Genomic DNA, 23,983 nt, shown 5'->3' on the forward strand with positions numbered 1-23,983 from the left:
ATTTCTGTCCAGCCGGGCGGGGTAAAGATAGAGCGCAGCAGATCCATCCCCCCACTTCCCAGTGACGTGACTCGGCTCGCGTCTCAGTGTTTCAAATCAAACGCAAACAGCAAGGGAGTAATCGTCCGTAAGGAAACCATTGAACAAATAATCCCGAACAAGAAATAAAGTGTCTAGAAATTACTAACTGTGCAATGGTAAACTTCCTTGAAGTTAATTTGTCTTAAAATAAATCGAAGTGTCATTAAAAGTATGTGATATTTGTACATGTATCTGTTGCGTGTGTGCATTTATATAGGTGAAATTATGACAGTGATACGCAGGTATTATGTGTAGGTAATTATGTTTATCCATATGAAAGCGAATGCTAATACTAAGTCATTTATGGGTCTCTACTTTTCAAAGCGGAAGCACACAGTCCCCGTCTGTCACCCAATCGCTTCCAACTAGATAATTCCCCTTTGAGTTGAAAGAGTAGAGAATGGATACCAACTGAAAGCTGAAATTCAAAGCCAAAAGAATCACAGTGGGGGGAACAAATCAGCAGGCACATTTCACCGACCGGCACGGAAAAGATGCAAGAATGACTCAACCTCAGCTGAATGAGTTCATTCCTCCTCCGGAGTGTCCTGTTTTTGAGCCCAGCTGGGAGGAATTCGCTGACCCTTTTGCGTACATTAACAAAATACGACCGATTGCTGAGAAAACTGGCATCTGCAAAGTCCGACCGCCACCGGTAAGGCTCCCCTTGATATATGTGGACGTTGTGTATCGGCCAGGGCATCCGCAGTGTTCCAGGAATGAGCTTTAAGTCGCAGTCAAAGTTGTGTTTTTAAGACAGCTTTCAACATGGCGGAGTAAGGGCTCGAGAGTTGAATTGTCAGCTAGCCTGCGCGAGGACTGTTGTGTTTGCTTAGCTTGAGCTAAATAAAGTCCATATTTGCCTTTGGACGTCTGGGCCTATCAATTTGGTTCTATTATTGTCCAATTTATAAAAATATACATGTAATTCCTGCCTTTTAAGTGTTTATAGATTAAAAAATGGTAGTGGGAATTGTTTACATTAGTGCGCAGTGATCGTGCTTCCTGGACTATTGTCGTAAATGCATCTTACCGAGATATTTATCGGTTTATTTTTTGTAATTTCATTTAAATTCAGTAATATTTTCCATTTTAGCTTACTTTACAATAGTCGGGCCCTAGTGTAGTGGCTCTGACATCGCTACGTGATCGGGCACCAACTGTTTATGGAGCAGAGGGACCCTTTATCACAATGGACAACGGTTCCTCTTTTCATTTGCGATACTAATGAAAATATACCATCAAATACTTTTTATATTGTTGGTTTTTTTTGTTATAGTATTTGTGTATTTTGGGGTTATTTTAAGCTCCAAATATTGATTTTAATGTTGTTTTGTTCTGAGAATTCTCTGCTTTAAGTCGTAGTTTCCTAACTTTACATTGGTTAAATATTTAGTCTTTGAACACAACATTCTTTTTTTTATTAAAGATCAAACCTTACTTCCCTTTCATTGTGTTGAGACGAGAGGCGACAGCTTTGTCAAGGGTGTGTCCACTGTTAATTTGCCTATTACACTAATACATGTCACATTTGACTGAAATTGGACTCACACCACTTCCTTTATCAGTCTGAATCCATTATTTATGTCTGGGATGTATATGATTAATTGTTGAATCTAGATGACCTAAAAGGCCAGTTTTGCATGGTCCAATGGGCCTGTCCTTGCCTTAGATAACAAGATAAAAGGATTATTAGTCAACACAGTACTGAATGAAACTGATGTATTTTGGAAGTGGGGTCAAACTGCACTCGTAATAATATAGTGATTTGCAGTTACTTTCCCTTTTTCTGATCGTTTTCCAAATGCTGTTAAAATAGTTTCTATGAAAGCCAGTCTTCTGAAAGGTGGTCCAAAAGCATGACGCAACAAGCAAAATCTACATTAAACAACCGAGTATTGTTTACAGAACATGTATAATTAAATGAAAGCATATTTAAAACTATAAATGCTTTTAAACTTCCCTTAAATGGCCACAGATAGTTTCCAAAATGGCGACATCTCCTCAAGTTGATGGACCCTGCTTCAAACCCTATGTCAGACTCGTCACCGTGTATTTTAAAACTGTAATTCACCTTCTGTGGAAACCTGATGTAAAAAACACAGTTCCCCAAAGGGTACTGATTAGAAAAACATTGGGTTGTCGTAAAGTCTGGTGACAAGATTTCTCGTCTCCCATCTACAAACAGACAGGAAGAGGCTTCACTCTGTGCACTGGTTTCAGCTCTTTGGCATGTTTGTTTCATAAAACAACGGCATGAACGGAGTGAGCCCTTTTGTCAGTAATACTGCCTTTTGTCTCGGTGGGTGGAGGCAGGTCCGCTAGCATACACACAGAGTGCAGAAGAGTGTAACACAGTTAGATAGACTCCCTTTATTGTCATTGCACAAAAACACAGTAGTGAAATTGCCAACGAAATGTCGTTGCCTGGCTCCCATATAATAACACAAAAGAAGATAAGTAATAATAAATAATAATAATAATAATGTGGAGAATAAATAGAATAGACACCAAATATGAACAACATAATGTAAAGTGCAGCGTGAACAGTAAATTGCCCAAATAATTTAAATAATTTCAATAAATAATAATAATGTAAGTAAAGGTAGAGGGGCTTATTTGGCATTGGCGTTGAAATGTAATTAGTAGATTACAATACATTTTTATGTATTTTTGTTGTTTTTTTCTTTGTACTTTGCTTAAAATCTTGTCTTGTCTCATGTCATGGACTGAGTGTTGCAAAACTGGAGAAATAACATGCAAATCTTCACATTGTGTGTTGAGGCAGACATCCACTCATTTGCGTGTATTCTTCTGCGATTCAATTTTAGTTACATTGTGTATGGACTAGAGCAGGGGTCAGCAACCCGCGGCTCCAGAGCCGCATGTGGCTCTCCAGCCTCTTTGTTGCGGCTCCCTTTGCAATGCTTGAATATTTTTTAGCACCCGTGTGGTGAAAATGCACATCTTCGTTATGAGTTTACAAAAATCCAACTTTGTGTGAGACCATGAATGCATCCTGACTGAGTTCTGACTGGTGACTGAATGAGCAGACAGGATGCTATCCAGTTCTCTCTGACAGGTTAACATGAAGGGAAATGAGTAATACTTTGAGTTATTTGAGTTATTAATTATTAATGAGTTATTTGACGATTCTAAAAAATAAATTAGAGCTCATTTAAAAACAAAAGTTTATCTCCAGTACTAGCAAGAGTACTCCAACTCGTCTTTTTTTTTATCTGAACTACTTTGACACCCCCAAATTCCCTCCAATGTTGTTTTAAACATACAACGTTTTGCGGCTCCAGGCTATTTTTCTTTAGTGAGCAAGTGGGTGAAATGGCTCTTTTCATAGTAAAGGTTGCCGACCCCTGGACTAGAGTTTGGTCAAAGTACATGTTTTTAATGCAGCAAAATGCATTTGATGCACAAATGAGGTGTTATTCTTTGAAAATCACAACAACTGAAACATAAGTGTTTGCAGTATATATTTTTCGGGTGATAGCTGCAAGTGACTTTGCCCTCTTTGGTACACCTTTCAGAAGACTGACCTATTAATGGACATCCATTTTCTATGTTTCTTATCCTTTCCCATGAATGCATGGGTGTAAAATCAAAACACAATGTGCAAATCCAGTAGTATTATGCTGTGTACATGTCGGCCATCTTGATGAAGTTAATGTAGACAATTTTTGATGGTCACGCGGGGCGGCTGGAGCCTATTCTAGCTGTCGACTGGTCGCCAGCCAATCACAGGGCACATATAGACAAACAACCATTCACACTCACATTCATACTTATGGACAATTTGGAGTCGCTAATTAACCTAGCATGTTTTTGGAATTTGGGAGGAAAACCCACGCATGCACGGGGAGAACATGCAAACTCCACACAGAGATGGCCGAGCGTGGAATTGAACTCATGTCTCCTAGCTGTGTGGCCTGCACACTAACCACTCATCCACCATGCAGCCTATTATACAAAAATATCAGTACTAAATGTTATGAATTAATGCCAATTCACAGCATGCCCAGGCTAGGTCCCAGATAATGAGAACAAACGGTATAGAAAATGAATGAATGGATGGATATTAAATGCCCCCATGGGTGGTAACACCACAAGCAGAGCTGTTTCCACTCGTTTTTTGTCTTTAAGGGTAAAACATGAACAAAACAACATTGTGTCGATCTGACAGAGTCATCGTCTGTTTTTATGTAATTTATAAAGCGCTTTTTAGAGCTTTGATCAATCTACCGTAATACTTTCACAAGTTGGCATCACAAAATCATATGTACAGTTTGCATCATTTTAAACATTAAATATCTGATTGCATCAGAAGTCATTTGTTACCGGGGTGAATATTTAGGCAAAAAAAGCATTCAGCATAATCTTGTCTAACTGAGGTTATCTTCCAGCGTATCTTGTTGTCAACAATAGATTCATGTGTCTTTCAGGAAGTTGTGTGGTCTGCTGCATGTTGGTGATTACAGCAGCATGCATTACTAGCGCTACTGTGTCACGGTGCAGAAACACTTAACACAGTTGTTAGCGTAACCTCCATATCCGGCTACTTTCACTTGTTTTGTGTGTAGTATAAATATATACACTGGTAAAATTAGAATTTCTCATGTTGAACATATTGTTGCCAGTATTATCACACAGCGTCATTGTTCCTGGTGTTGCACATGAACAATATTTGCATGCAAAAAATTACAATGTTTTTCGTGTGTGTTTTGTTTTGTATATTATTAGGATTGGCAGCCACCGTTTGCTTGTGATGTTGACAGATTGAAATTCACACCACGCATTCAAAGGCTCAATGAGTTGGAGGTATGTTCATTTAATGCATCTTTTACATTAAGTGTGTGTACTGCACTTGTTGTTTAGTTGTAGTTACATGCGATGAAAGATGCCTAATTTTACTTCTCATGTTTTAGGCTCAAACCAGAGTCAAACTAAACTTCTTGGATCAAATTGCAAAGTTTTGGGAGCTTCAAGGTTGCACTTTGAAAATCCCTCACGTGGAAAGAAAGATTCTAGATCTGTACCAGCTCAACAAGGTCTCTGCAAATTCTTGCACAGTGTTTTGTTTAGTTTTTCTACACATGAATGTAACATTGTTGCTTTGTTCTACAGCTAGTGAATGAGGAAGGAGGTTTCGATGCAGTCTGCCGAGACCGACGTTGGAGTAAAATCTCCATCAAGATGGGGTTTGCTTCAGGGAAGGCAGTTGGTTCCCATCTGCGGGCCCACTATGAGCGGATCCTCTATCCATATAACTTATTCCAGACTGGAGACAATCAGCCTGTACGGTTCAGCATAAATGTTTGTTTATGTGACCTAGGTTATTTTGCTTCTTTTTGGTAGTCTGATATCAAGTATCAAGGGGTTTGGCCTTGTAAGCTTCATTGTCGATGACTGTCTTGGCATCACAAGCAGCACAGATTTATTGCCACTATCTCCAGTGGGTCAAACACCCCACTGAGAGATTTATTATCGAGTGTTTTAACACGGATACTGTTCAACAGATGGCACTCTTATACACATTCATTCATTCATTTTCTACCGCTTTTCCTCACGAGGGTCGCGGGGGGTGCTGGAGCCTATCCCAGCTGTCTTCGGGCGTAAGGCGGGGTACACCCTGGACTGGTCGCCAGCCAATCACAGGGCACATATAGACAAACAACCATTCACACTCACATTCATACCTATGGACAATTTGGAGTCGCTAATTAACCTAGCATGTTTTTGGAACGTGGGAGGAGTACCCGGAGAAAACCCACGCATGCACGGGGAGAACATGCAAACTCCACACAGAGATGCCCGAGGGTGGGATTGAACCCTGGTCTCCTAGCTGTGAGGTCTGCGCGCTAACCCCTAGACCACCGTGCCGCCTCTTATACACATTCAAAGATAAATTCAACATTTTCATCCAAAGTTGCCCATTGACATTTTGTTATTTTATATAATACATTTTATGTTAGGTGTTTTATGTCTAATTGTTTTTTTTTATTTATTATTTTTTATACTTTATTTTTATATTTTTCTAAACAAAACGTCAACAGCACACACTCAAAAACAAAAAGGGGGCACTGGACATACATAGCACACAATTTGGTTATCCCACATTCCCTGTCATGTTGTAATTTGAGTATTTTTTTTTATACTTTATTTTTATTTAGTCTAATTGTTTTTTATTATACAGTCATGGCAAAAAAATGGGCCATGTTTGATGAATCAGACCCATCCTTTTTTTTATGCAGCACTTCATTTAGTGGGTAGTGGGACTAGTGAATATAAATTTAAGACCAGAATTGCTTCTTATGAATTTTAGAAGCATGTGTCTTGTCTAAAATGTATTTATCATTATTAATAGTAGTGACCATTTGCATTTATAAGAGCATTTCCACATTATAGTGCTGAGCTCTGTTGTATAGAAAACTCAACTTAGATTTTTCTTTATAAGGTTCATTCGTTTATAGTCATTACCGTCTGTCCTCCAACTTATCTCTCCAGAGAGCCACCTTGACCAATGACACGAAAGATAAGGAGTACACCCCGCATGACCTGCCGCAGCGCCAGTCTGTACAACCCCAGGAGATCTGCAGCATAGCTCGCCGTGCAAAACGGATGCGATCTGAAGTGAGCGCGGTTTGCCTACTTCTCTATTTTACATTTCCTCTTCATATCACGTTTCCACCCCTGACACTCATGACGTCACTCTGCAGAGGGGTTGTGTGAAAAGCGAACCCGGGGAAGTTTGCGAGAATCGTCCAAATCTCAGGAGGAGGATGGGAACATGCGTCGCCAAGCCAGATCCTGGTACAAATGAAAACTATTAAAACGTTCATAATGTTTACATTATATTCAAAGTTTTATTCATTTATGTGTTTTAGTGAGAAAGACAGTGAAGGAGGAGACTGATGAACATGATGTCATTCATGAAGAAACTGTGTTACATAACACAAACAACAATACACAGAGTAAAGTAAGTATATAATTCAGTAAATAATGCATACTTACATCATATTTTTATTGTTTTAAGACAGGGGTGCTCATTAAGTCGATCGCGAGGTGGTACTGGTCGATCGCTGGTCGATCGCGGCGTGACATTACAATAATATCATCCCAGCATCAATGCCGTCACTTGATTGATATACAGGGCAGCCATTCAGATGACAACTGAATGTTGCCCTTCGGGTGACCAATCAAATCAAACAACGTCTCTAAGTGCAGCAGAACTTACGATGTCAGCCTATCATCCATCCCCGTTACTTGATTGACATACAGGACAACCAATCAGATGACAACTGAATTTTGACCTTTAGGTCACCGCTCATGCGTAAACAACGATGCAAAGTGCTAAGCTAGTCGGCGAATTGCGAGATTTTAAGCCCTCGCTAAAGTTTATGGTCACTAAAATGAGTGAAGGAGCTGGACCAAGTAAAAAGGCAAAAACTGGACCAAGTAAAAAGGCAAAAAACATATCACTTCCATACGGATATGGAATATTATACGGATATTGTGATACGGATATTATCCATGACTGATAAACATTTGGAAGTGTGCTTGAGGCTGGCTATCAGCAGCTACTGTCCGGACTATGCATCCCTGGCTGGTTCAATTCAGTGCAAGTCATCAAAGTAAACTCAGGTAATTACAAAAAATGTTAATAGTTAATTATGTGTGTTTTGCAATATTGGCTCATTTGGTTATGTAAGGTACATCAACATACATTGTACGTACAAATAATCCTCAATACATTTGAAAATAAATAGATGTTTTGCATTTTTGTAGTGGGTAGATCATTTTGACTCGGTCATTTTAAAAGTAGCTCGCATGCTGAAAAAGTGTGAGCACCACCGGTTTTAAGACAACCTTTTTATGTCTAATCAGGTGGAGCAATACATGTGCCTGGTGTGCGGCAAAGGAAGTGAAGAGGACCGCTTGTTGTTGTGCGATGGCTGCGATGACAGCTATCACATCTTCTGTCTCATACCCCCTTTACACGATGTTCCCAAAGGAGACTGGAGATGTCCCAAGTGCCTGGCTCAGGTGAGGTGCCGGTTCTTCACCCCAAGGGTGTCAAATCCTGATGGAATAAAACAAACTGTGCTGTGACCAAATTATAATTTTTTTAAATTTTTTAGGTGGATTTAAGTCAATGTATGTCCGTTTTTGTTTTGGCAGGAATGCGGCAAACCTCAGGTCGCTTTTGGTTTTGAGCAGGCCAGCAGGGGTTACACCCTGCAAGCTTTTGGAGACATGGCTGATTCCTTCAAATCTGATTATTTCAACATGCCAGTTCATGTGAGTGCGGAAAACCGTCCTGCAACTGTTTTGTCTAAATCAGGGGTCTCAAACCTGCGACCCGTGGGCCAAATGCGGACCGTGAGACGCTAGTTTGAGGCCCCCACCTTGATACCAAAGTTTAATATTGAAATGACAGCTTAAAGCCGTGTGCACACCGGACACAATTAACATGATTTTGCCCCGCCCATACAGTTACCCTACCCTGTTACCCCGCCCTGTTTTGCTGTTTTGGATTAGCAATGAAGCTAAAGGCGTATGACGCTGGGTACAAATAAATGCAGGAAATGATTTGGAATAAAACGGAAAATACGCGTCGAGATAAAGATGTTGTTAAAGTTACGACGCTGCTCCCAGATGGAACTGAGTACGATGCTAACTTGCTAATTGGGTCAAATTATTAAGTTTCATTAATGTTCATGTTAAAGGTTAAATAACTGTTAATACTGTACATTTGAATCTGAAAAAAATAATTTTTCTACTGGTTTCTTACGTTTTTCTTATTTGCTGTTTTATTATTATTTTACTTATTTATTACTGATTGATTGATTTATTGTCTTTATTCTTAATTTGTTTATTTTTTTAATCTTATTTTGTGTATAGAAGAAAAAAATTAAGATATTTAAGAACAGTGGAACGTTTTATCAGATATTTTGGTGTGGAAAACCGGAACCAAAGTACTGAAAAAGTGTAGAGTATAGCAGAAGCAAAAGCATTGAAGATATTTTTTTTTCCAGTTTTTAATAAATGCGTTTTGGGTTTTTTTTTTAAAACCTGATACGGCCCGGCTTCACCTAGAACCTAGCTCCGGTAGCCCCCTGGTAAATTGAGTTTGAGACCCCTGGTCTAGATGTCTTGTTTACAGGATCCTCCATAATTCTCTGCAACAGAAATTTCAATGCAATATCAATCTCACACATTCCTCGCTCATACAGAGCGTGACTTAATAATAATATTGTAGTTATGATTAGAGAATCTAAATTTCCTGATCTCTGAACGTGTTTTTTAGATGGTGCCGACTGAGCTGGTGGAGAAGGAATTTTGGCGTCTCGTCAGCACCATCGAAGAGGATGTGACTGTAGAATATGGAGCGGACATTGCCTCCAAGGACGTTGGGAGTGGTTTCCCCGTGAAGAACAGCCATTTTGAAGTGTCTCCTGAAGACGAGGTATATCACAGAGACTTCATGCATGCAGAAAATATAATAATAATAATAATAATAATAATAATAATAATAATAATAATAATAAATGATCGATCCCAGCTGGACTAATTTAACTTCTTGCGTCCTTCAGCATTATCTGAGAAGTGGCTGGAACCTCAACAACATGCCCGTGCTGGACTCCTCAGTCCTGACTCACATTACAGCCGACATCTGTGGGATGAAGTTACCCTGGCTCTATGTGGGCATGTGCTTCTCCTCCTTCTGCTGGCATATTGAGGACCACTGGAGCTACTCCATCAACTACCTTCACTGGTAACGCTTTCATACAGTGTAGTGGATTTGAAGTGATATGGACTTTTATATATTTGAAACAGTATTTAACACGCCCTTTTGTATTTTATTTTTTATTGAACCATATTATCTCTAAAGGGGACCTATAAATGATGTTACAGTGTTGTATTCTCATGTTAAAAGATGCCAAAGTATCGGATGATGCACTTTTTCAGAATCAGAAAAGGGTTTATTGCCAGGTATGATCAAACACATACTAGGAATTTGTTTTGGTATAGTAGGTGCAGACACATCTATTAAAAAAGAATGAAAAAATACAAAATATACAGAATAACAGTATAAATATATGTACACAGTCTGTTTTTTGTTTGTTATTCCGGAAGTGCAGTCTGATTGTTTTTCCTAAAAGTCCAAACTGGGCGTTAATGTAACGCATATAGTGAAAGTGTCAAAGTGGCAGGATGAGGCAGAGGTGGGGTGTGAAGAGTGTCAGGTGGGGTTCCGGGCCTTGTTGATGGGGCTGACAGCAGGCGGGAAGAAACTGTTCTTGTGGCGTGAGGTTTTGGTCCTGATGGACCGCAGCCTCCTGCCAGAGGGGAGCGTCTCAAACACCGAGTTCTACTGACGTCAACGCGACCTGAACTTCCTTATATCGGCTGCAGATTTTTTGCACTCAGTAAATGTGAACTTACATATCCGTAAGTCCTCGGGAGCGCTTGGGAGCGTGACCAATCACAACGGAGTGGGCATGCACGAAGGCGGGCCGTGAGTGAAATAAATTAAACAGCACGGGTCCATGGAAACACTGCAGAAAGAGGTGTAGAATCTACAATATCTAAAAAGCTTAATGTGTGGGTTATTGTGTGTAGCTCCTCTATAGGAGTCCACAACTCAATACAAAGGGCCAAAAATGAGCCCAATAGGTCCCCTTTTAAAGAATGCAATATGAATGTCTGACAGCACATCAAATAGTGATTGTTTTTCACAATGTCTGCCTGTACAGGGGGGAGCCAAAGACCTGGTATGGTGCCCCTGGTTATGCTGCCGAGCACTTGGAGGCGGTCATGAAGAAACTAGCTCCCGAGCTCTTCGAGTCACAGCCAGACTTGCTCCATCAGCTGGTCACGATTATGAACCCCAACACGCTGATGAATAACGGCGTTCCGGTAAACCACTCAGTTTTGCAACAAAACAAAAAATCTATGGGTTGTTACTACAGTAAACCTCGGATATATCGGACTCGGATATATCGGAAATTCGCTCACAACGGACAGATAAAAAAGAACCGATTTTTCTGTAATGCATTTCCAATAAAAATTCATTGCATATATTGGATTTTTTATAACGGATTTCGCCTATTTCGGACAAAATCTCCAGTCCCGTTCCAATGCATTTCCATTAAATTTCCCTCTCATATATCGGATGGCCGCATCGTGGCGCTCCGATTCGCCGAATCGTGACAGGCCGCTATACGACGTCATTTGCAGCGTTTGCAGCGTTGCCTGCGCGTCCAGGTACATTGGAAACATAGTCAAGGAAGTGCCTTTTTATAACGGATAAAATCCCATTTACGCATATACCGGATATAAATCCGATATATGTGTAAAACGGACATTTCGCTTATATCGGACAAAACCAGTGGGAACAATTGAATCCGATATATCCGAGGTTTACTGTACTACAGTTACGACCCATCATCTTAGAAATAGCTTATTAGCTTAGTGGACAACATTCACTTGCTACAATATCATTTTGACTGATACTATCAGAGGGGTATTAAGTTAATGAGTATATTATTTGGGTTGTAATTTGTAGTGGTTTAGAGCCTAAATGAGGGCTGTTTCCTAATATATGGATTTTCCTGTATAACCATGATACAGTGTATAAGATTAGATTAGATTAGATTCAACTTTATTGTTATTGCTCATGTCACTGGTACGGGGCAACAAAATGCAGTTAGCATCCAGCCAGAAGTGCAATTTTATAAGTACCTTAGTAGTAAGTAAATGTAGAAAAATGGACACATCTACAAACTATTAACAGGCAGTATCAGTCATAAATGTACTGTTAAATTGCTAGCTCCATTGACTTTGTCATACAGTATATTAGCAAAGGAATGCCCTAGCGCTAGGTGAATGTACACAGCATCATATTCCAAGAAGTAAGCATTAATTTTTACCATTTTTCTGTGTTTCTAACTGTAGATCTATCGCACCAACCAATGTGCAGGAGAGTTTGTCATCACCTTCCCCAGAGCGTATCACAGTGGATTCAATCAAGGTTTCAACTTCGCTGAAGCGGTCAACTTTTGCACCATGGACTGGGTATGTCGAGATCTGTGTACACAGTACCAAACATTTAGATTTATAGATTATTTATATCATACAATAATAATACATTTTATTTGTATAGCGCTTTTCAAAAATACTCAAAGACACTTTACAGGTGAATGGAGTTGAATAAAAGCAAGTAAACAGAGTAGAAGACAACATTTATTCGTTAATACATAGTTAAAACATGAGAAATTTAAAGACAGATTTAAAGAGGTGGGTTTTTTTTTTAGTTGTTTTTTGAAACTGGGAAGGTCAGGGCAAGCACGGAGTGAATGGGGCAAAGAGTTCCAGAGGGTGGGGGGCAGCGATGGAGAAGACTCTGTCAGATCATGGAGGGCTTTGTAGGTGATGAGAAGAATTTTGAAGTGAATGCGTGGGGGAACGGGAAGCCAGTGGAGGTTTTGGAGGACAGGGGTAATGTGTTCACGGGAGCGGGTGGAGGTGAGGAGGTTCTGAATATATTGCAATTTGTTGAGGGTTTTGGAAGGTGTACCGTAGATAATACTGCTGCAGTAGTCCATTCTGGTTGTGATGAATGCATGGATCAGGGAGTATATAGATTTATAATTACAACTAACGGCCTGTGTGAAAATACATGCAGTCAGAACTTCTGTATTGAATGTCTGCGTGTGTGTTTTTTTTATTTTTATTTATTTTAAAGATGCCTATCGGACGAGAATGTGTGAAGCACTATCGCCAGCTGAGCAGGTACTGCGTCTTCTCCCACGACGAGATGGTTTGCAACATGGCCTGCAAAGCAAACATGATGGATGTGGACCTGGCCTCCGCTGTGCACAAGGAGATGGCCGCCATGGTTCAAGAAGAAGAAGAACTTCGAGAGAAGATCAACAGGATGGTAAGGAGCTGTAATTTGTCATCCACCTTACTAACAGTATACCTGTAACTGCTGCAACTTCAGTCTTTCAATGCCGCAGTTTTTTTTTTTTTTTAACTTTATTTTTATTTATTTGTATATTTTTCTAAACAAAACGTCCACAGCAATACAAACACACTCAAAAACAAAAAGGGGGGGCACTGGACATACACATCACACAATTTGGTTATCCCACATTCCCTGTCATGGTGCAATTTAAGTAGTTTCCTTGATTTTGTCCGTGAACAGTGTCCATTTCACCCATTTTTCTCCGCACATGTCTTCTTCAGTCCTCAATCTATGTGTTAACAGTTCCATGTCATGTATTGCGTTCATCACACAAAGCCAGTCCTGCAATTGCGGGGGTCTTGGGTTAAGCCATTTTTTGGTAATGGCTTTTTTACATGCTACCAACATGATTTTATACAGATATCTATCTTTTCTTGACACAAGGTCTCCCACCAGGTGGCCCAGATACAATGTCTCACATGAAAAAACCAAACTGTAACCCAAAATCCTCTCCATGGTTTTACATACCCTCTTCCAAAAATTAATGATATTTGGGCAAAGCCAGAAGACATGTGAATGGTTGACATTGACTGCACCACACTGACGCCAACATGGCTGGGTAACCTTAACATATTTTTGTCGTTTTCCGATAAAAATATAGCCCCGGTTTTCATACACTTACCTCATTTATCGTGCAACATTATTGCACATTACAAACGTTTACCCTGTACGGTGTCATTACATGGAATCGAGTCGCCCCTATGCTTTGGCGGCTTTTCTATTCATGCATTTTTTATCGAGTGAAATTGCCCACCACAGAGCGTCAGAGGGGGGAATGAATAGCAGGCGCTATTTGTTTACCGCTTCTCCACATCTATTTGCGGGCACATCACGGTGAGAAGTTGTTGTTGTTAGTGTGAATCCCCTCCATTCACCCCCTCTTCCTGCACTCCTCATATATGTCCTCAATAAAGGTAAATTATATTGATTGTGTCTATATGTTAAATGTATCCATTTTAATCATTTGTTTTTTGCATGTGAAACTACAATTATCAAATGTATGTTTGGTTCATATTTTTGAGCGTCATGAACAAATTAATTGGATTGACATTATTTCCTGTCAGAAAAATTCTGTATTTTGAAGGATTATATTTTTAGACACTTTAAAAAGGATTTATACCGAAAACCGAGTTTCCGTTGCATTGTGTTTTTATCAAAACACTCTTCCTGTTATTTCCTCTTTCCCGTCATTTAATGACTGTGAAACTGTATCCCCAGGGGGTGGTACAAACCCGGCAAGTTGATTATGAGCATCTCCCTGATGAGGAGCGCCAGTGCTGCAAGTGTCGGACCACCTGCTACCTGTCTGGCATCACTTGTGTCTGCAGTCCTGGCAAGATGGTCTGCCTGTATCACGCCCAGTACCTCTGCTCCTGTCCCCTTAGCAACCTAACACTCCAGTGAGTCTTTTGATTGCCACAGCAACTCGAGATGTTTCTCATGAATTACGTTCAGTCATCTACGGCACCCAGTTAACACAAGTCGGTTGTTTTTAATGATTTTATGTAAATAAGCGACAGTTTTGTGAATTTATTTAAAATGGCGGTTTCTATTACATGTTTAGCTTTGCACCACTGACATTATTGGATATTACGCTATGTGCAGCCACTTAAATTCAAGAGGGATATAGTGAGGGCTGCCTGACTGCCTTTTTTTAATCTCCTGTCTTACTTTTTCCACTAGTTATAAATTTACACTGGATGATTTATACCCAATGATGGCATCAGTGAAGCTGCGTGCAGAGTCTTATAAGGAGTGGCTGAGTACCGTGCAGGACATCTTGCAGAAGAAAGACAACAAAAAGAGAGGTGAAGTTAATTGAAATGCGGCCTCTTAAGTCAAAGCGTCAAAGCCCTATTTACATTTATTCATAATCTGTGTTAAGTCGTTTTGTGTATGTTTTTTTTAAAGAGTTCTGTGTGTCTGTCAGGTTTGGAGGAGATTCACAGCCTGGTGGAGCAGGCGGAGACGAAAGCATTTCCACAAACCAGCCTACTGGATCAGCTGCGTGTTGTTGGCTCGCAGGCTGACAAAGTCGCTGTGGTGGCACAACAGCTTCTGAATGGGAAAAGGCAAACGAGGTACTAAGATGTTTCTGTGCTTAATTAATGGTAATGGTAATGGTTTAATTTCATTTGAACATGCATCAGATTACAATTGAATGCATCCCATAATCAGTTCACAGTTCCACATGTCCAAAAGGAGTAGGAAGAAGCAAAGCTTATTAAATCCTACCCCTCCATCTGGTACTTTTACAATCAGTAACTGTTACATTTGTTCACTTCCTGCTTTCCTCATTTAATTTAATATTTTTTTATGTAATTAAACAAATAATTTTTAATTTAATTTTTAAAAAATTGTAATTTAATTTTTTTTTTAATTTAATTTTAATTTTTTGTCACGTACCGAAGTACGAGGTGATATGAGCATCCAATGACATAATGGGTACCATAGTAAGTGTCAATATAGTGATATATATAGCACATCATGACTGGTTCAAGACTCTTCATCCTTGTATTTAGCAAACATCAACTGCTTGTCAATCAGTAACTGTTACATTTGTTCACTTCCTGCTTTCCATAATACAGTTTAAGGTTTTTTTTTTTTTTTTTTTTTTTAATTAATGTACCTCGTACCGAAGTACTCGGTGATATGAGCATCCAATGCCATAATGGGTACCATAGTAAGTGTCAATATAGTGATATATATAGCACATCATGACTGGTTCAAGACTCTTCATCCTTGTATTTAGCAAACATCAACTGCTTGTATTGTTTCTTGAATTGGCTCATCGTTGTGCATTGTTTGATTTCCTTACTCAATCCATTCCATAGTTTGATTCCACATACTGAAATGCTATGGCTAGCATAACGTAGTCCTAGCATAGAAGTGTTTCAAATGTAGTTCTTCCCTGAGATCATATTTCTCCTCTCTTGTAGAGAAGTATTGGATGACATTTTTCACTAATTGGTTATTTTTAGCCTTATGCATTATTTTAGCTGTTTGAAAATTAATGAAATTAAAAATTGCAAACACACTCACTGGTATATTTTACACATTTCTTAATGTTTATGACATTTTCATATATTAGCTGTGTTTCAAAAGCTTTTGTCTTCTTTCCTGTCGTAATATTGTAGGTATCGCTCTTGCGGGGGGAAGTCTCAAGGCCAGAACGAATTAACAGTGGAGGAGCTGAGGTCATTTGTGCAACAGCTGGACAACCTACCATGTAACATCCGACAGGCACCTTTACTGAAGGTTGTGAACCATTTAAGTCAATTGTTATACTTCTTATATACCTATAGAGCGAGTTGACATGTTTGTAATTCATAGTTCAACTTAAACGTAATAGCAATTCTTTATCGGTGCCAGGACCTGCTGACTCGTGTTGAAGAATTCCAACAACGCAGTGAGAGACTCCTCTCTGATGACTCGCCTAACTCTGCCGAGCTTCAGAACCTTTTGGATCTGAGCCTGGGCCTCGACGTGGAGCTGCCCGAGTTGCCTCTTCTCCGGGAGAGACTGGAGCAGGCTCGTTGGTTGGAAGCTGTGCAGCAAGCCAGCAGCCGGCCAGACGACCTCTGTCTCGACACAATGAGGAGGCTGATCGACCAGGGGGTGGGCCTGGCCCCTCATAGTTCGGTGGAAAGAGCCATGGCTCGTCTGCAAGAGCTCCTGACTGTGTCCGAGCAGTGGGAGGAGCGAGTTCTTGGCTTCATGGAAGCCAGGTGAGGAAGAAAACATTCTCGTATTTCCAAACAAAATGATCAGGCTGTGTTGCTTGCTGAGTATTTGACTAATGGGTCAGATATTTCTGGCATTGTAGTCTAAGGGCAAAGGGTGGGGGGGGGCAGACTCTATAGTATTTTACAAGTAAAAGTCAATTTTTACAAGTAAAAGTGTCATACAATCTGCTATATGTGCACTTTGAGATCATTTATTTGATGTAAAGTGCATTATAAATTACATTTATTATTATTATTATTATTAGGTTAGCGCGCAGACCTCACAGCGAGGTGACCAGGGTTCAATTCCACCCTCGGCCATCTCTGTGTGGAGTTTGCATGTTCTCCCCGTGCATGCGTGGGTTTTCTTCGGGTACTCCGGTTTCCTCCCACATTCCAAAAACATGCTAGGTTAATTGGCCACTCCAAATTGTCCATAGGTATGAATGTGAGTGTGAATGGTTGTTTGTCTATATGTGCCCTGTGATTGGCTGGCCACCAGTCCAGGGTGTACCCCGCCTTACGCCCCAAGACAGCTGGGATAGGCTCCAGCACCCCCCGCGACCCTCGTGAGGAAAAAGCGGTAGGAAATGAATGAATGAATGAATGAATGAATTATTATTATTAGGTTAGCGCGCAGACCTCACAGCGAGGTGACCAGGGTTCAATTCCACCCTCGGCCATGTCTGTGTGGAGTTTGCATGTTCTCCCCGTGCATGCGTGGGTTTTCTCCGGGTACTCCGGTTTCCTCCCACATTCCAAAAACATGCTAGGTTAATTGGCCACTCCAAATTGTCCATAGGTATGAATGTGAGTGTGAATGGTTGTTTGTCTATATGTGCCGAAGAGCTGTCTTCGGGGTGAGAGGCGGGGTACACCCTGGACTGGTCGCTAGCCACTCACAGGGCACATAATTTTTGGAGCCCAGTGAGGATAAGCGGTAGAAAATGAATGAATGAATGAATTTTGTAAACAACAGACCACATCAAATAACGAAATTGATAAAACAGCCACTTCCACCATCAAAAGGTTGGCTCAAGCCGTGATGCCAGGTTGTATGTTGAGTTTAAATGAAATACTTTGGAAAGAACAGGCGGGCCGTATTCAAACACTTGGCGCGCCGGATGTGGCCCCCGGGCCGTAGTTTGCCCACCCCTGTTCTAATACAAAAATGAAGTCTAAAGCCTTTTTCAGTGAATTTTATCATAGTGCGTCCATCTTCTGTTCTCCTCTTTCAGACCTGTTGCGGGTACAAAGCACCGTATTATGCATTTAGTCTCCCAGCTGATCTCTTGCCAGAATATCAAGTTGTCAGTTGGACGCCTGGTGTTCATTCCTGTCAGCCATGAATACTTCCTGGCTTACTTTGCACATTTTGTGCTATGGTTCCAGGGCTTCGTTGCTTGCTGTTCAGCAGAACAAACAAAAGAAACCCAGTTAAACTGCCAACACTTTATTACATTGACATGGAGTATCGCAGGTATATAATAATAATTATGGTTACCAAGGCTAGGCACAGCAATAAATGGCATAAATCAGTTGACCCGTTATTGATCGTACCACCATGAAAACCCACGATACTCCCCACAGCTTGTCTGCACCAGTTTTTTTATGTAGTGATAGTGTTTGTTCCTCCCGTGTATGTCTTTCCATAGTCCATACTGCAGCATCGAGACGCTTGACGCCGCACTGCAAGAAATTGCAAACATCCCTGCTTACCTCCCCAACTGCCTGCAGTTGAAGGATTCTGTGGTAAAGGCTAAGAAATGGCTCCATGAAGCTGATGCCCTACAGGTGAGATTCGCACATAACGGACATTTTGTCAGGGGAGAGATCTTAGCATCCTATTATAAATGTTGTCTTTGCTCACTTGCAGCTCGGGGGTCGTATTCCCGTGCTGGACAGGCTCTCTGAGCTGGTACTCAGAGCGGAAGGTATTCCGGTAAGGCTGGATCCTCTGAGTCGACTCGAGGCGCTGGTTGTTGACGTGCAGACCTGGAAGGAAAGTGCAGCTAAAACATTCCTAATAAAAAACTCCCCCTTTTCGCTTTTAGAGGTATGAAAAGATACATTATGTCGCTATGTACATGGACATTGGATTTCTAGTCACGCTTTTGCATTTCCTAGGTTCTGTGCCCAAGATGTGACATAGAAGCAGGACTTCAGAGGTCAAAGTATAAAAAAACAAAGGAGGGAACACAAACCAGTAAGAAATCCTCCGTAAAACTGGACTCTCTCTACGACGTGGAAAGAGCTCTCTCTGAAAGCAAAGACTCTGCTTCTGCTGTAAGTGTGTTGTCATATATAAATATAGCAAACTGTTTTATTATAATGCTATTGGCGTACAACAGGGGTCTCAAACTCCATTTACTTGGGGGCCACTGGAGCTAGGGTCTGGGTGAGACTGGGCCACATCAGGTCAAAACACACATTTATTAAAAACAGAAAAATGAATAAACTTTGCTTTGGTTCCAATTTTCTACAAGAAAAGCTCTGATAAAACATTCCACTGTTCTCAAATATCTTACTTTTTATTTTTCTACACAAAATAAGATGAAAAATAAAGAAACAAATCAAGAATAAAGAAAATAATCAATCAGTAATAAATAAACAAATATAATAATAATAATAATAAAACGGCAAATAATAAAAATATAGTTGGTGGGTAGACAAATTATTTTTTTCAGATTAAAATGAACAAAGCATTATTAGAGCCCTGTAGACATGACAAAACACGACTATAGTCACATTTATACTCTTTTTATTTACAACATATTGCGCAACTGCAGGGTCTTGAGACACATGCTAACTCGCAAACTAGAGAGCTAGCGACCTAAACGGTAGCCTTCAAGTTATTTCATTTAAACTTAAATAGCCAAAAACTTACCACTTCCACACGGATAGGGAGGATAACTATTAAGTTATTTAACCTTTAACATGAACATTAATCAAACGTAATAATTTTTTCTGGGTACATGATACCATACAGCATCCATATCAAACTTGCGCGGGTCGCACTAACATTAAACTTTCATATCAAGGCGGGGGCCTCAAACTAGTGTCCTGTGGGCCACATGTTTGAGACCCCTGGCGTAGAATAATGAAAATATTAGAATTTTTCTATCTGATTTAATCAAGGAAAATTTGACATTTTCTTCAAATTTTATGAATTGAGTTAATTGCTTTTAATGTACTTGTGAGGTGGGTCTAATTCATGTTCTCCCATCAGATGGCCACCCTTGCTGAGGTCCACCAGAAGGAGATGGAGACCTTGCTGGCTCTGAGGGCTACAAACGAGTCAAAGCTTCTTCCTGCTGAGAACTGTTGTGCACTTACCGTATGCGTGTGCCAAAAGGCGCCCTCGGGGGCCATGGTGCAATGTGAGCTCTGTCGAGATCTTTTCCACAGTGGGTGCGTTGTAGCAACCCCCGAACTCAAATACGGCCAAGTGTGGCTTTGCCCTCTTTGCCAGCGCTCAAGGAAGCCGCCCCTAGACAAGGTCCTGCCTCTATTGGCGTCCCTGCAGAGGATTAGAGTGCGACTGCCCGAGGGGGATGCGTTGCGCTTTCTCATTGAGCGGACGGTGCGGTGGCAGCACCGAGTCCAGCAGGCCTGCACTGAAGGACTGTTGGAAAAAGTGTCAAAGATGGTCAGTGACGAGATAATCATTTTTCACACACAGAAATGCAAAAATTATGATATGTGATATAATTCACACTGTTTTATTTATTTTCTTCCATATTACAGGGCAAAAATGGATCAAAAATATCGTTGCATCATGAAAAGAACGGCTGCTCCTTTTACACAGAGCACCAGTGTGTTCCAGTCCAGGGTCAGTTGATCACACAATGTGCTTTTGTTTTTGTGTTTTTTTATTTTAAATTCTGAAGCCACACTTGCCAAATGTTCCTTTCACAGGACTTGGCCCTGAGCTGGAGGAGCTGATGGTGGAGGGGTTTCTGCTGCAGGTCACACTGCCTGAGACGGAGCAGCTTTACACGTATTTGCTGAACAAACTGGCTCCTCTACCCGCTCGGAGCAGCCCCTGCAGGGCAAGCACAAAAGATGATGAGCTCCAGACAGCAAGCACAAAACTCCACAAAAAGGTATTTAAAGGGATAGTTTGGATTTTAGATTGGATTAGCAGTGAAGTCCGCCAACAGCGGCTCACTTTGTGGTCTTTTGATTAAATAGTACGTGATAATAATCTTGTGATTAAATAGTATGTGATAATAAGATCATCACATGGTTTGTCTGGTATCAGGCCAGGTATCATGCCCCCAAGTGTCAGTATCAGCCCGAGACCGAAACCATGTGATAACCTATAATTATCACCATTTTTAATAAGAAATGCCCACTTAGGTTGTGGTTGACTGCATGGTTGACCACTTTTCTTGAAATAAAATATAACATCCAAAGGGGCATTGCTATAAAGACGTGCTCCATATATGTCAACATATAGTATTATCTTCCTCATTATCGATAGGCACGCAATGACTTCCTGTTCAGTACTAAATAAACTTCAAAATAAATGCATGGTAGTATTGAATAGGCAGCGTGCCACAACATAACTGCTGACTAGTTACACAGCATTAAAAAGTGCACACAATGACTTCCTGTTCAGTACTAAATAAACTTAAATGCATGGTAGTATTGAATAGGCAGCGTGCCACAACATAACTGCTGACTAGTTACACAGCATTAAAAAGTGCACACAATGACTTCCTGTTCAGTACTAAATAAATTTCAAAATAAATGCATGGTAGTATTGAATAGACAGCGTGCCACAACATAACTGTTGACTAGTTACACGGCATTAAAAAGTGCACACAAGGACTTCCTGTTCAGTACTAAATAAACTTCAAAATAAATGCATGGTAGTATTGAATAGACAGCGTGCCACAACATAACTGCTGACTAGTTACACAGTATTAAAATGTGCACGCAATGACTTCCTGTTCGGTACTAAATAAACTTCAAAATAAATGCATGGTAGTATTGAATAGACAGTGTGCCACAACATAACTGCTGACTAGTTACACAGTATTAAAATGTGCACGCAATGACTTCCTGTTCGGTACTAAATAAACTTCAAAATAAATGCATGGTAGTATTGAATAGACAGCGTGCCACAACATAACTGCTGACTAGTGACACAGCATTAAAAAGTGCACGCAATGACTTCCTGTTCAGTACTAAATAAACTTCAAAATAAATGCATGGTAGTATTGAATAGACAGTGTGCCACAACATAACTGCTGACTAGTTACACAGCATTAAAAAGTGCACACAATGACTTCCTGTTCAGTACTAAATAAACTTCAAAATAAATGCATGGTAGTATTGAATGTGGATTCCTTTTTTGTTTTTTTTAGATTCTTAGCCACTGAGAGAAAGATGTACACGTGTTTGGAAGCGTTGTCATTCTTGGCAAACAAAACGTACAATTAAATTATGGAAGCGTGTCTGTTAGATAAGTATCAAATATTGTAATGTTGCCAGAATGACAGTATTGTATTTATACATTTTATATGCAAAGACCAATGGCAACTAAAGTGTCAGTTACAAGAGTGCCTATTTTTTTGTGTTTATCTCTACAGAGCGGAAGTTTTAAACCCAAAAAAGATTCAACGATTGTTCAGAGCAAAAGAACCAAGCGACGCAAGGAACGCTCTGACTCTCATCACTCTGAGAAGGCCAAGAAGTGTTGCACGCAGAAGTCGAAGAGAAGCAGCGGCAGCAGCAGCAGCGACGGCGGTGAAGAAAGCAGAAGGAGCTGCTCGCCCACAAACGTGGCGTCAGAACCTTCTGCATCCGATTCCGATGAGGACTACTCCTTGTGTGCTGCGCCGTGGTGCCGAGAACCGGAAGGAGACGAGGTGTGTTCATTTAAAGTACACAGACTGACCGACATTGTTAGCTAATTTTTTTTACTTTATCATTATAGGTCAACTGGGTCCAGTGTGATGGCAGCTGCAATCAGTGGTTCCACCAGGTCTGTGTTGGCCTCTCTGCTGAGCGAGCAGAGAAGGAAGACTATATTTGCATAAGCTGCACACAGCCGGACTTCGACAGAGGGGAGTGAAGACCAAAAAGTGACTTTTTGACGGATCAGCGGTTGATTTTTGCGGCACACAAGCACTTAAAAAGTGCACACCTGAACTCTTTACCTTGTGGCTTGCTTGCCCTTAGTGAAACACGGTGCTAATCACTCGTCTCCTACGTTGCAAAGACTTAACGTCACCGTTCCTGTCATGTGGCTGCTTTTCCAGATAACCATCTCTGAAACTTTCCAAGACTCGACAAATGTTTCCAGAAGCAAGAAAGCAGGGATTTTTCAACGAGAAGTCAATTGAAATCACACTTTAGACCTTTTTTTTTTTTTTTTTGTTTTTTTTTGTAGTGTCCGAACAATATGACATTTCTCCTTCAGAGTTAATATAATTTCTTTTAACAAAGCAATAACTTAATTCTGCTTCAATTTAAACTGACTTGTTGAAAGTGAAACCATATGAAGTCACTAAAACAGTTCAGGTCAAACGTTATAAACACAAATCATTTAAAAAAGTTTCAGATGAATAATTATCTGAATGTATGAAAATGATATTAGCCCTAATCCCTTTACAGTTCTGACTTTAAAATATAAAATCTGCAGGTTTCTCATTTTTTAAGTCTCTGGAGAAAACGTGTTTTCTCACCGTATAGTGAGACTTGTTAAAATGAGAATGAACTGTCCCGACATGAAAGGAATGTACATTTATTTTTGTGTGTGGTTTTTCCTCAGATTTAGTTTGGAAAATATTGTGTTGGATTTAGATTTAACAGATTGTGTGATTTATTCGCCACGGGTATATGACCTTTTTTTTTTTTTTTTCCCTGCTCCTTTGGTTAAATAATATAATTCATATGTTGCAGTTTGCAATTTAAAATAAAAATGTTTGTTCCCAAACATCTGGACTTGAGCCAATATATTTACAATCTTATATTTGTAGCAGATTTGTTCAATTTAAAATATATATGTTTTGTTGATAATACAAGAAATGTGTCTAATGCTCTTCTTGGTGTAGTAGTTCAAATTCCATACCCATTCTTAGTCTTTGAAATATACAATTTGGCTAGTTTTAAAAACATTTTT

At 40.1% G+C, this 23,983-nt stretch overlaps 1 protein-coding gene across 1 annotated transcript; it reads left to right on the forward strand.

The window, feature by feature from the left end:
* The first annotated feature begins 423 nt into the window (after nt 1-423).
* Nucleotides 424-23,797, forward strand: kdm5ba (lysine demethylase 5Ba). Its single transcript, XM_058055849.1, has 27 exons — nt 424-736; nt 4,834-4,911; nt 5,019-5,141; nt 5,218-5,388; nt 6,598-6,723; nt 6,810-6,903; nt 6,978-7,069; nt 7,978-8,136; nt 8,272-8,391; nt 9,401-9,559; nt 9,687-9,868; nt 10,851-11,013; nt 12,052-12,171; nt 12,842-13,036; nt 14,342-14,523; nt 14,807-14,931; nt 15,054-15,204; nt 16,261-16,381; nt 16,496-16,851; nt 18,504-18,642; nt 18,725-18,904; nt 18,976-19,134; nt 20,078-20,497; nt 20,596-20,680; nt 20,767-20,954; nt 22,449-22,727; nt 22,796-23,797. The coding sequence occupies exons 1-27, from the start codon at nt 584-586 to the stop codon at nt 22,931-22,933; spliced, it is 4,458 nt and encodes a 1,485-aa protein (XP_057911832.1). The 5' UTR covers nt 424-583; the 3' UTR covers nt 22,934-23,797.
* Nucleotides 23,798-23,983: the final 186 nt, after the last annotated feature.

This window comes from Doryrhamphus excisus, chromosome 18 (genome assembly GCF_030265055.1).
Source record: "Doryrhamphus excisus isolate RoL2022-K1 chromosome 18, RoL_Dexc_1.0, whole genome shotgun sequence".
In the NCBI taxonomy this organism is placed as follows: Eukaryota; Metazoa; Chordata; class Actinopteri; order Syngnathiformes; family Syngnathidae; genus Doryrhamphus; species Doryrhamphus excisus.

Bases quoted from the DNA above. Each gene is read 5' to 3' on its own strand.
- kdm5ba (XM_058055849.1), top strand. From the start codon at position 584: ATGACTCAACCTCAGCTGAATGAGTTCATTCCTCCTCCGGAGTGTCCT. The intron at 737-4,833 runs GTAAGGCTCCCC...GTATATTATTAG, and splicing joins GCAAAGTCCGACCGCCACCG to GATTGGCAGCCACCGTTTGC. The intron at 14,932-15,053 runs GTGAAGTTAATT...TGTGTCTGTCAG, and splicing joins GAAAGACAACAAAAAGAGAG to GTTTGGAGGAGATTCACAGC.